The sequence below is a fragment of the Pollicipes pollicipes genome, unplaced genomic scaffold, assembly GCF_011947565.3.
Source record: "Pollicipes pollicipes isolate AB1234 unplaced genomic scaffold, Ppol_2.1 Scaffold_3447;HRSCAF=4054_pilon_pilon_pilon, whole genome shotgun sequence".
Taxonomy (NCBI): domain Eukaryota; kingdom Metazoa; phylum Arthropoda; class Thecostraca; order Pollicipedomorpha; family Pollicipedidae; genus Pollicipes; species Pollicipes pollicipes.
The window spans coordinates 13,736,188-13,747,479 of record NW_023596297.1 but is presented as its reverse complement, the minus strand read 5'-3'; the positions used below and the strand labels follow the sequence as shown (position 1 = coordinate 13,747,479).

Here is an 11,292-nt window from a genome sequence, read left to right as displayed (position 1 = left end):
CCTGTGCTGGTACTTGATCATCAGGTTGCCGGCCCAGGTGCCGGCGTTCCTCACCGGAGTGTTGGCCACCAGCTGGAGATGCTTGACCATCTCGGCACAGTGGCGGTACCCGGCGGTCTTACTCAACAGCTTTAGTTCTTCGATCAGCTCAGAGAGGGTGACGGCCGCGCCGAACACGGCTCGGGGAGCGTCGTGGATAATTCGGCAGTTGCTGCCGTTCGCCGGCCGCTTGATGGCGCGGAGTTCGGGGATTTTCAGCAGAGAGATGTAGCCGTCAGACGGGGCGTCGTACTTGTCGAGAACGCCTAGGGGACACGGCAGCGGTGTTACATCACTTCAGGAAGCACCGCTAGTTAGCGAGATGGACACTGAACAAGGTTATGTGTCCCAAGTCCCCCACACTGTCTTCCCACTCACCACCACGCAGTGAACCCCTGTAACGGCCCGTCTCACCAGAAGCGTGCTGCGGCCATCAGTCAAGAGTCAGTCTCGTGTCTTCCCTGGCCACGACCCCGATCTGAACACACGCACAAGCCCCGAAGCAAGGTTTGGACAAGGACAAGGTTTGGTAGCATACATTTTCAAGATGGCCGTAGTATTGCCCAACCACGCACACCTTTCCTGAATCCCATAGCTCTGAAGGCGTCATGGCTTGCCGGAAAAGCTCTAGCCAAGCCAAAGTATCCTCCGTACTCTATTGACTTGACTCAGACATGGTCTGGCGTCGGCCTCCAGTTCAGCCCAGACAACGACATCCCAGGTTTTCGTACAGCAGCGCTTCCTGAGGCTGTAAGTCCCAGGTTCTCCTCAATGAAGGGTGGCTGCAGTGTGGCCCCACACTCTTCGCTATAAGGATTTTTACAACTGGCTTGCATGCGGGGCTTTGGCCCCATCATACTTGCCGAGCAAAAATTATTGCGAAACCCGAGCTTTATTGCGAATTTGTTGCGAAAAGTCGTGCCACCCAGTGCAGCGAGCAATTTGGGATTCACCATTTCGCCAAACAAGAGTACATAGGGTTTTATATACCACGCAACACAAAACGCAGGGAAACCCTGGCCCGAGTTAAGCCTCGTTGGCCAGTTGCCAACTAGCCTTTAATGACAGATGCAGCGTGTAACGCGTTCACTTTAAGGCTCATTCCACGTGTCGCTGAAAAAGGACCCGGCAGCTTTCCTCCAGACCACGGGGGTCACCAAACTGACCTCTCTTCTTAATCTCATGGTTTTGCAGCTGTCTGTACAGGCCAAACAAGCTCTAAAACGAGATCTAAATCAAAACAAATAACGTCAATGATGCCTCTGAACGTAATATTTTTTTTTCATGTATAGCGTTTCGTGTTGAATGCAATACGCGGGACAATATTAACACTAGGCCTCCAACAGAGTGCTCCCGGCTGATCGTGGTGTGTAGTTCCAAAAGTCAGTCCAAATTTTATCCCATTTTAATGAAGTGATCTTTCACTTGGATGCACACAATCTCCAGAACTAATCAAAATAATAGGTATGCAGAATAAGAGCTGAATCCATACCGACGGATATCGCGGCCATTACGCGTCAAGTTAGAGAATCAGGGCATATCGCCCGTGTGTGTACCGAAGACTCAAGACCGAACGCACGCGTTATCATGTAACTCGATATTGGAGAGCGAGCCGTTTGATAAGCGATGACAGTTACCGAGCACCACACCCCACACCACACACGCGCTAAGGCGCTGAACCTGCGAAGGCCCAGCGAAGGAAAGCATGATGACCCCATTTGCCGGCCACGGGAGGGAGCTCCTCACCATGGAGGTGTTGCCAGCCACGAGGCGCACGCTCTTGTCGCCCACCGTCATGTTGGAGAGGTCACTCAGAGCCTGCTGCAGGGTGGTGGGCAGGCGCCAGTCGTCCTTGGCCGAAGTCAGGGCGGCCGCACGGGGGCAGCCGGCGCAGGCCACGGTCGGCTGACAAGAGCCGCCAGAGCGGCCATGACAGCCGGCTGTCTCCTGCGGTCAGCCGGGGTCAGAGGGGTCGGTCAGGGCCGCGATCCACAGGGGTAGGTGAAAAGGTCAGCGACAGCCGGTAGGGTAAGGTCAATCAGTTAGACGAGTCAGCTGTATGGTAATTGGGAGAGATTCAGCTATTTTTGTCACCCACTCGACAATGGTATCATTCGTTGCATGCTTAGTTGATAACATTATTCGCCTAGTGGCACACGTACAAAAACCGTTGGTTGTTCGACTGTGAATAAATTTCAGAAGCTATATGTCATTGTAAACAACCAAATGATAAACTACGTACCCTACATATATATATATATATATATATATATATATATATATATATAGTGTTGTAAAATATTTTTCATACAAATAGCGAAAACATCTTGACGAAATCCGCTTTTCCAGCTTGCTGGCAGCTACAGCCACCTCCCTGGATAACAAACGTGGCAAAATCAACAAGCATGGCTAAGCACACAGCGAGCGCGGAACATTTCCTTCCCGCAGGACGCGCTGTGCTTACCTCGATGTCCGCGACAAGGCGTTTGGTCTTGTCGTCGGCGTCCTTGTCGAAGGTCTTGAAGGCGTCCAGGATGGGCCTGTAGCCGGTGCAGCGGCAGAGGTTGCCGTCCATGGCCTGCTCCACCTCCTCCGGCGACACCTTCCCGTTCGACTTCAGCAGGCTGGTTGGCACATAAAGCCCTGCGTCACGCAGCGCACACGCGGCCGTCCACACCGCGCGACGGCTCTGGTTGTCGGTGAAGGGGATCAGTGGGACGTTTGGGAGCCATTTCTGTATTTGAGACAGGTCGGTGAGCTTGAACCGCTTGCATTTTCGCTCGTTAGTGGTGCGTGGTGGACATGGAGTCGTTATAACGTGACCGTAGGGGGTTTTCGATTGCTGTTTATCGTCGTGAGTTCTTTTTCGGTTCGCTCTCTTTTGTGAGATGCGCCGCTGATCTGTTATGACGAAACTTATTACTTTACTCAATACAAATCTTTAAAAACTTACTTAACATTTAAAACTTGACTTAAAATAACTAACCGGTGTATTATAACCAGCTTCACGTCTCCTCTCCTGCTTATTTCTCTTCAGGTAATGGTGTTGAATTTCAACATATAATTTTGGATTTCATGACGAAGAAAATCGAATCCAAATCAACCCTGACAAATATACTTGCGTTTCAGTCACTTTAGATATTGGCTGCAGCATATCAATATTTACGTACTGCACAGGATTCAAAGCTACGCCGTGCCTATAGTGGCCGTTTGAACGTATAGATAAGTTGCTCATATGTAACCTCTTTTACGGGAACAACCATATCGATGCCCAGCTGCAATACGAACCTGTACATGGACATGACCATGCCGGGACTGCAGTAGCCGCACTGGGTGCCGTTCATGTGCGCTAGGCGAGCCTGCACCGGGTGGTAGCCGTCCCTCCTATTGCCAATCCCCTCCACCGTCTGCCGGTGCCCAAGCATAGCGGGGTTAGAATCATCTTCGTCCGAAGGTTCACGACAATTCAGCTGACCTAAATCGGAAACATCGCCGTGTCTATTTCAAGATAGACGCATGTATACCTCAATGGGCAGGTGTTCCTGGAGACGTTCTTAACTCAAATAGCTGTCTGCACGCTACGGCCGAGGCGTTTCTTCTTGACTTCCCCCCGGCCAAGCATTCGATACGAAAAAGCTGGAAATGAGTGTAAAACGTAAGCGGCGTGCTATCTATGCCGTAGCTGTAGGCACCCACCTCTATTTGCCAGTCCTGGCAGGCCTTGATGGGCACCATGCAGGAGTTAACGGCACGACTCTCCATCTGACCCGTGGCCGGGTTCTGTGACGTCACGGTGACGACACAGGCTCCGCACATGCCCTCGCGACACATGGTCTTGGTGCCCGGCAGCTGCTGGTGCAGGCGTAAGTAGTCGGCCAGCGTCGTAGTGGACGTGACGTCACTGGTGACGCCGCCATCATTGGCTGATCGTTTTAGAACTGGAACCGAATAGGACACTTAGTTGTGGGCAAAACTCAGGTGCCATAAAAGTCTACGCTCTGGTAACAGCGCTTCCATTATTTCCGCAAAAGACGCTAGCTTAGCATTTCAGGTAGAAGCCTCAGGTGTTCTCGCCGTCCCAAAGGTTTAAAAAACAATAACGCGATTATGGCTCATACATATTATGCTGATGTTTTGGCTGAACAGTTACCATCTTCAACGATGTTTTTATCGCACTCTGTTCGTCGTAGCCCATGCATGTATGTAATATCCATGTGTATTCTGTGCTAGGCTGTCTTTAAGGCATCGTTATGCCACACAGAAGTGAGTACACATCAGCAGCGAATATTTTTTTCGGCAATACAGAACGTACGTCCTGAGGAGGCAGCGCCGGCGTTCCATTTCCCACAGTTGGGTTGAGGCGTGAAGCTGACTTTCGCAGGCGCGCGACTTGCGCGGAATGGAGCCTGAGAGAATGACCGCTCTAGCGCAGCCGTGTGGAAAGAAAGAACGAAGCAACCAGGATGGACAGAACGATGTGCCAGGATCTTATAGGAAGCTCACCGAGACGCACCGCCCGCCTGCCCCGTTCGCTGAGCCTTTAGTTATGCGCCAGGTCTTGACTCAGGCCAGCAGTGCGTACCCAATCATGCATCATGAGCAACAGCGGCCAACTCCCCTTCTCTCTTTTACTAACCTTTCCTCTATCGTTCACCCTAGCCCCCCCCCCCCCCCCTCTCCGCCGCTGCACGTTGGGCGCACTGACAAAATGTCAAGTCATGGTCAAACCATGACTTGGCATTGTTGCATTACTGGTCTTGACTCAGGCGAGCAAGGTGCACCCAATCATGCACCATGAACAACAGCGACGGACTCTCTCCCCCCTCTTCCTCTGTCCTTTCTTCTCTCGCTCTGCCTAGCCCCTCTCTCTCTCCACCTCTGCACGTTGGGCGCACCGACAAAAATGCCAAGTCATAGTCAAACCACTCAGAGGCGTCTCTAGACACGCTACAAAATGGAGGCGAACGTCGCGTGGAAGTTACTCAACGTCATCATGACCCAGCTATACCGGAAAGGCCTGACTCCACGATCTCTCCATGACTCGCACTATGCAGAGAGCGGCCCGCATAGCGGACTGAAGCGCGTGCGCAGCAACGTTGGAGCTCACCTTGCTGAGGCTGATTGTTGACGGAGAAAATCAGCGCCGTCCCATCGCCTGCTGATGCCGGCATGGTGACGACAGTGCTGCGAAGAAAGGCAATCGGTATTCATGTAGTTAGAATACATTTCTTAAAGATGTGCACGTGTGCTGAACATGTTTTTCTCATTTCTTTTAGTCTATTGAATGCTTATTGCAACGGGTTATCACTGAATGTGACGACTGGTAAGAACGTAGTCACCGCATGCGCTATGTGTCTGCATCGTCTGCAATACTCAATGATATGTAGCCTTGTCGCTGCAGGCTGCATATCCAACGCCACCTTCTAACTCCCTGCAAGCCGTGACGTAATTCCGAGCTTGGGACCTTGAACTCACTGCCGGCCCAGCCAGAGCCCATGAATTGCCATTCAAGGACGGACCACCATCGCAACCAGCATGCGTCGGCAGTGTAGCCTTGACGGCCTGCGTGAGTTCCCGACGCCAGAGTGGCCCAGCGTTTGCGGTGCGAGCGGTGCCCTCGTGAAGCCCCTCCGTTCGTACAAGCAGAAGCCTTATGTTACGTACCGGGAAGCCGTTCACAATATTGCACTTTTGTTGACGGTGTGGAGGAAAAGAGAAGTGTGCGTTGGCCTTGTATTTCCGTATTTCCGACGCCGGAAATTAGGCTGTCATTGTAAGTCACGTCGTAAACATTGTAAGTCACGTCGTAAATCCGTGTTACGTGGGTTGACCTACGCGCATCCTGTGGTATAACACACCACAACGTTGGCCCAGGATGACCCAGATCTTAATGTACCGCGAGAGTCGTGCAAACTAGAGCTGTGAATGGACCATAAATGATCATAGATCGTGACCCATAAGCGAGTCAATCAGACATCTAGCCCGTGCAACGCTGTTTCACACACTCAGGACATGGAATAGATGTCACACAGTTGTGGCTTCCGCTTGCTTTACTTGCGAAAGAGCCTAGCGTCGCTGGCGTCCGTACAGCACCGCCTCATGCCTCAAAGGACTCGTTCGCCACGCAATGACGCACATCGTGTCTCCATGAGATTGTCTTTGCTTGCATTTCCTGCATCTGTTCACAATGTTATGAGTCCAGAGTTATGCGGAGTTATCGGCCCTCAGCATACCAGAAGGTACTGATTAAATGGCGCTATAGGGCAAACATTAGTTATATTGGCAGTTTTCAACAACACTACAACCTATGGCTGCTCCGTGAAGTCGTTTTGCCTGTACCTCCTGCTGTAATGAAGGTCAATAACTTAGCATAAGAGCTCTGAACTCGTAACGCCGAAAAAGCAGGAGCAGAAAGCCCTTATAGCCAATATCCGTACGCGTATCGTCGACGGTACGTTTATTATTGCTCGAGGAGTACGGTAAGTTTTCGGCAGCTTGGCCCCTGCCAACTGCTCGCTGCTGCCCCTACGTGAATCGTCTTCCTGCTAATGCCGAAACATATTCCGTCCTCGTGCACGGGGCACCTGGCTTGACACCGGTACCGGACAGCCGTGAATTTATGTCATGGATCGTCACCAAGGTTAAATCTGCCGTATATGCAGATTTCACGGCGAACCATGCGGCTGTCCGCGCTTTACGACCGGCTAAGCAATGAGCACAGGAGACAGACAGACGGACAGACAGAAAAACAGACAGACAGACAGACAGACAGGCTGACTGACTGACTGAAAGACAGACAGACAGACAGACAGACAGAGAGACAGACAGACAGACGTGTGAACACGCACACATGTGAAACCCATGTAATAATTGTCCATGTAAAGTTTTTCACATGTTGGGAGTATTTAATGTATCGATTTCTGCACCCAGCTTGATGTCTCCTGCGAATGGGGACCCACAGTTTATCACCACTCCAGCTACAAATGCTTTTGAATTCAATCAATGACGAAGCAAGCCACCATGTGGATCACAAACTGCCTGCCTAAGGATCACAAATCTGCAGTGCCCCTTAGACCTGTCATACATGCGTGCGGTGGTCCTACCGCAGAAACTTCGCGACTTTTTAGGAAGAATACTTAATCAACTCTTGAGGTTTTTCCCAATTGTCTGAGGGACACCAGATACTTTTGAAAAATCATTCACAGGCAGCAGGGTTGCCAGAGGGCAGCATTTTCCTCAGTTCGTATCGCAATATACCAGTCAATGACGCTATCGATGCAGTGAAAACACGTGGACGTAGATTTCCATGACATTTATGTTTTCGGTCTATCGAAAGGGGACATCTGCGGTCTTTTAGGACATTGTCTCCGGAATTATATTTTCTCGTTCGGAGATGACGACATTGCGTGTGGTAATGGAGGACCCATGCGCTCCGCCTCTGCCGATCATATTTTTTAACCAATTTAAAACTAAGGCGCTATCTGTCCGCCCACTAAAACCGACTTCTCAGCTAGGGGCATCGATTATTATGGTGGAGTATGGACAAACAGACAGAGTGCCCTTGATAAATTTTTAAGGTTCATGAACAACCAGCATCCAAAGTAAGCCTTTGCAATGGAACATACAGGGGACGGAAAGGGTCCCATATTTTGATACACCAGTGATGGTGGAAAGGAGGAACAACCACGCAACGTTGGAAATGAGGCTTTTTATCAAGCTAATTAACTCTAGAATAATTCTACTCCGCGAATCTGCGCATCCAACTTCCACTCAGCACAATGTGGTACGTAATATGTTCCATAGGACTTAACAACTCAAGTAGTGAAAATGAAGGAAAGAGTAGAAAACGGAATATGGACTTTGCTGTTGGACAATTTATGTTCTCCGCGTCTTTTAGGTAAAGTGCTACACAAATTTAGAGTCTGTGGCAATGGACGACCCATGCGCTCCGCCTCTGCCAATCATATTTTTATGGAAGAGCTAAACAAATCTACAGTCTGTGGAGGATAAGTGGTAGGAGGCGGGAACACGTCCTTTCGGACGGAGAATTCTTAACACCACCTTGCAGAGATGAGCACTTGCTTTAGAAATTCAAACATATTGTTAGAAAATAAAAACTGTGCGTACGGATAGCCTGGGAGATTGACAATAAGCTAAAAAGTGTCTGGTGAAACCTTCTGTCTCGAAGCTTAAGCGGGAGGGTGGCAATGGATGTTCTCCCCGACTTTTGGGTAGAATGCTGGAAGAGGTGAAACAAATATAGAGCGCGTGGAAGAGCGTAGGAGGCGGAGACACGTCCTTTCAGACGACGCATTCTTAACACATATATTCCCTATAGGGTGGCAAAAGATGCTGTTTGTGCAAATCTGTGTTTCAGAGGGTTTACACACAAAAAATATGGTTAACGACATTCAGTGTAAACTGTGCGAACCACATGAGAGAGATATAGTCTATGTCGGGGATTACATGCGCCCTTTTCGTTTGAGATATAATGAACACCTGCGAGACGCTTAAACGAAAAAAGGAAATACCCTTTTCGGTGACCTTTTTTGGCAGAACAAGTTCAGGCTGAAATCTGGGTAGGTATGGACCCTTTACCTCACTTAGAGCTCAAAACCATCCACAGAGCACAAGACTATCAGACAGGGAAATACGTGAATCCACCTTTATGAAAAGTCGGCGACCAAATCTTAACGCACACGGCTCATATGGCCACCGTGCAAGCGTGACGGGTGCCTTGATATGTGATGCGTGGTGACTTGAAATCGTTTACACGTATGAGTGATGCCTGACGCGTGATTCGTGATGCCTGTTTAATTGGAATCAATGACATGCATAGTTGATGCGTAATGCGTGATGCCTGGTAACTTGAATTTGTTTGCATGTACACGTATTTTCCTCGCTTGACACCCGGTCAGCCATGCCTAATATGATCAACCGGATGCCAAACGCCACATCTTACACACCTGAAACAGCAAAATTGAACAATGAGCTTGCGACCTCAATCATTCTTAGGACTACAGTCCCCCCTCCCCCCCTTCCCCCAAACACAAGGCTGCCTATTACAAACAGAAAAACACCCAGAGATCCAAACATAACCAGCTAGTGTATATGCGCCTGTCATATGTCAACGGAACGGCAGTTCGACGGGTAAACGGAATAAGCAGCAGGGCTAAAGCGCCTATCAGAGTGGTTTGGGTCAGCGAGCTCACCTTGAAACAAAACCTTGCGGGTTCAGCTTTTAAAAATCCGCTTTACCTGCGCGATTGTCAGCGCTGACATACCCTTAATTGAGGTTTATCTGATAATTTACTTTAAAGAAAACGTGGCGCATAAAATAGCATGCAGGCTTTATGGACTGAAAGTCGTGCGAAGGGGAGAGCAACAGACTAGTCAGGTGTCCGCTCAATGGACTTTTGGAGACGCCCGGGTACGTAGACTTGACACGCAATTGGATGAGCATGCCTTGCAATGGCATGCCAATACTCTAAACTAATAAATCCGAATCATACGCTGCCTTTCAGGTCGAGTTTCTTTCAACTAACTGAAATCGTACCGAGTTTAAAACTAATGAATCTTTCCATGACAGAAATTTAAACCCAACCCCAGGCACAATGATAAATCCTTGGTCTCTGGTTTCATTTGTTGGGCAAAACATGTTTGCGGTTTTGTCTCCACTGTAATCTGAACATGTAGTGCGAGTCATCTAGAACAGAGTGTAAGGTTTCAGTTATTCTGTTCTCATCGCTCGGACTGGCTCCAATGTATTGGTCTTCTTATGACATATATTCGACAAATGTTTGACTTAAATATGATATCGTGACATGTAATATCACGAACTGCAGTGACTATTAGTGAATCTCACGAACTGCAGTGACTATTAGTGAATCTCACGAACTGCAGTAACTATTAGTGCTGAAGCAAGGGTGAGTATGCCTTTAAAAATGTGTCTGGAGAAAAAGGGAAAAAGCTTACAGCCGGTAGATGGCTTGACGGCGACAGATCGTATTTCATTTTTCTCTAAAATATTACAAATGACATGAAGCTGATCATAATTTTCTCTGATTATAATGCCTACAATCCTGTCAGAAACCCACTATGTGCTAAAAATGCTTTCAACTTCTTGGCCTTTGCGCAGCCTGTTTTTCCAACGTTTGCGAAAGGGGTCTACCTGCTGGATGCCAAAACGTATCACCCTCTCGCACGCACTGCATTTAACACCAGCATTGTGCGGGCGGTATTTTTCTCGTGGACCACCACGAAGACTGAGCCCGTGGTTCGTGCAAATTTCACGGCAATCCATACAGCCGCCTGCGCCGTGAGTCTTGCCAAACAAGTGTGCGCAGACAGACAGACATACACTCAGAAATTGGTGAATAACGTTTCGCAAGCTTGAACGTTACGTAATTCATCCGCGACTTGCTCTCTCTCTAACGGAGAAATCTCGCTCTCCTGGAGCTGGGTGACAAATGACTTCAACCTCTCACCTGGCAAAGTTTCTCGACAGTCGTTACCCGCTGCGCCCGAGAGCTCGCCCGGTCCGCTGGTGCCGCCGCGAACGTGTGCGTCACTCCGCACGACGGTCCGCCGCGCTCTACCTGTGGCGCTGCACTGACGGGCGCGACACGCACCTTGCCCCGAGTGGGCCCGTCTCCAGGGCCGCGGCCTCGGCACCGCTGCAGCCGCCGGTGGCGCCGCCGGCGGCTGCAGAGGCGGCCGTTCCGACGCGCTGAAAGCGGCGGTGGCGCCACCGTCGACGGGGTGGAGAGCACGGATCGCTGCGGTTGCATCCGCACGATTCACTGCGGTGGTGGGCGGAGGCTGACGCGTGCCCGGATCTTGAGGGCGAATCCAGGATCCCATAGGGATCCACGTTGATGGGATACCGGGATGGGATCCTGCTCTCCCTGTTTGGGCTTTTGGCACTTGCTGGCCGGAAAGTTCTGCAAGTAAGAGACATGGACGATGCGAATTGCGGAATGGATATTTGCGGAATGGAGGTTAGAGATTAGAGACATTTGTGCCGACGGAAACCATCTGAGCCTGCCATTTTATTATTCTCGTTCAGTTTAAATTTTGGGCTGGACTACATCGCACACAGCCAATCTTTCCACACATAACATGACATCTAAATACTTAGTAAAATGTACGATTCCGCAGATTTTTTTGTTTGTTCTTTGGCGCCACCCAGAATATCGGTAATGAGTTCGACATTCGAGTTCGACGAAGCGCTCGTATCAACACTCCGCAGCA

General features: G+C 49.8%; 1 protein-coding gene across 1 annotated transcript in view; it reads right to left on the bottom strand.

The window, feature by feature from the left end:
* LOC119092161 (putative aldehyde oxidase 4) overlaps positions 1 to 10,667 on the bottom strand; it is a 14,868-nt gene extending 4,201 nt beyond the window's left edge. The window contains exons 1-8 of the mRNA XM_037215136.1: positions 10,527 to 10,667; positions 5,147 to 5,223; positions 3,736 to 3,977; positions 3,328 to 3,446; positions 2,504 to 2,663; positions 1,786 to 1,986; positions 454 to 463; positions 14 to 305 (exon numbers count right to left, since the gene is read on the bottom strand). Of these exons, the coding sequence (XP_037071031.1) occupies positions 14 to 305; positions 454 to 463; positions 1,786 to 1,986; positions 2,504 to 2,663; positions 3,328 to 3,446; positions 3,736 to 3,977; positions 5,147 to 5,210 (1,088 nt within the window). The 5' untranslated portion in view covers positions 5,211 to 5,223; positions 10,527 to 10,667. The remainder of the gene's footprint in view (positions 1 to 13; positions 306 to 453; positions 464 to 1,785; positions 1,987 to 2,503; positions 2,664 to 3,327; positions 3,447 to 3,735; positions 3,978 to 5,146; positions 5,224 to 10,526) is intronic.
* Positions 10,668 to 11,292: the final 625 nt, after the last annotated feature.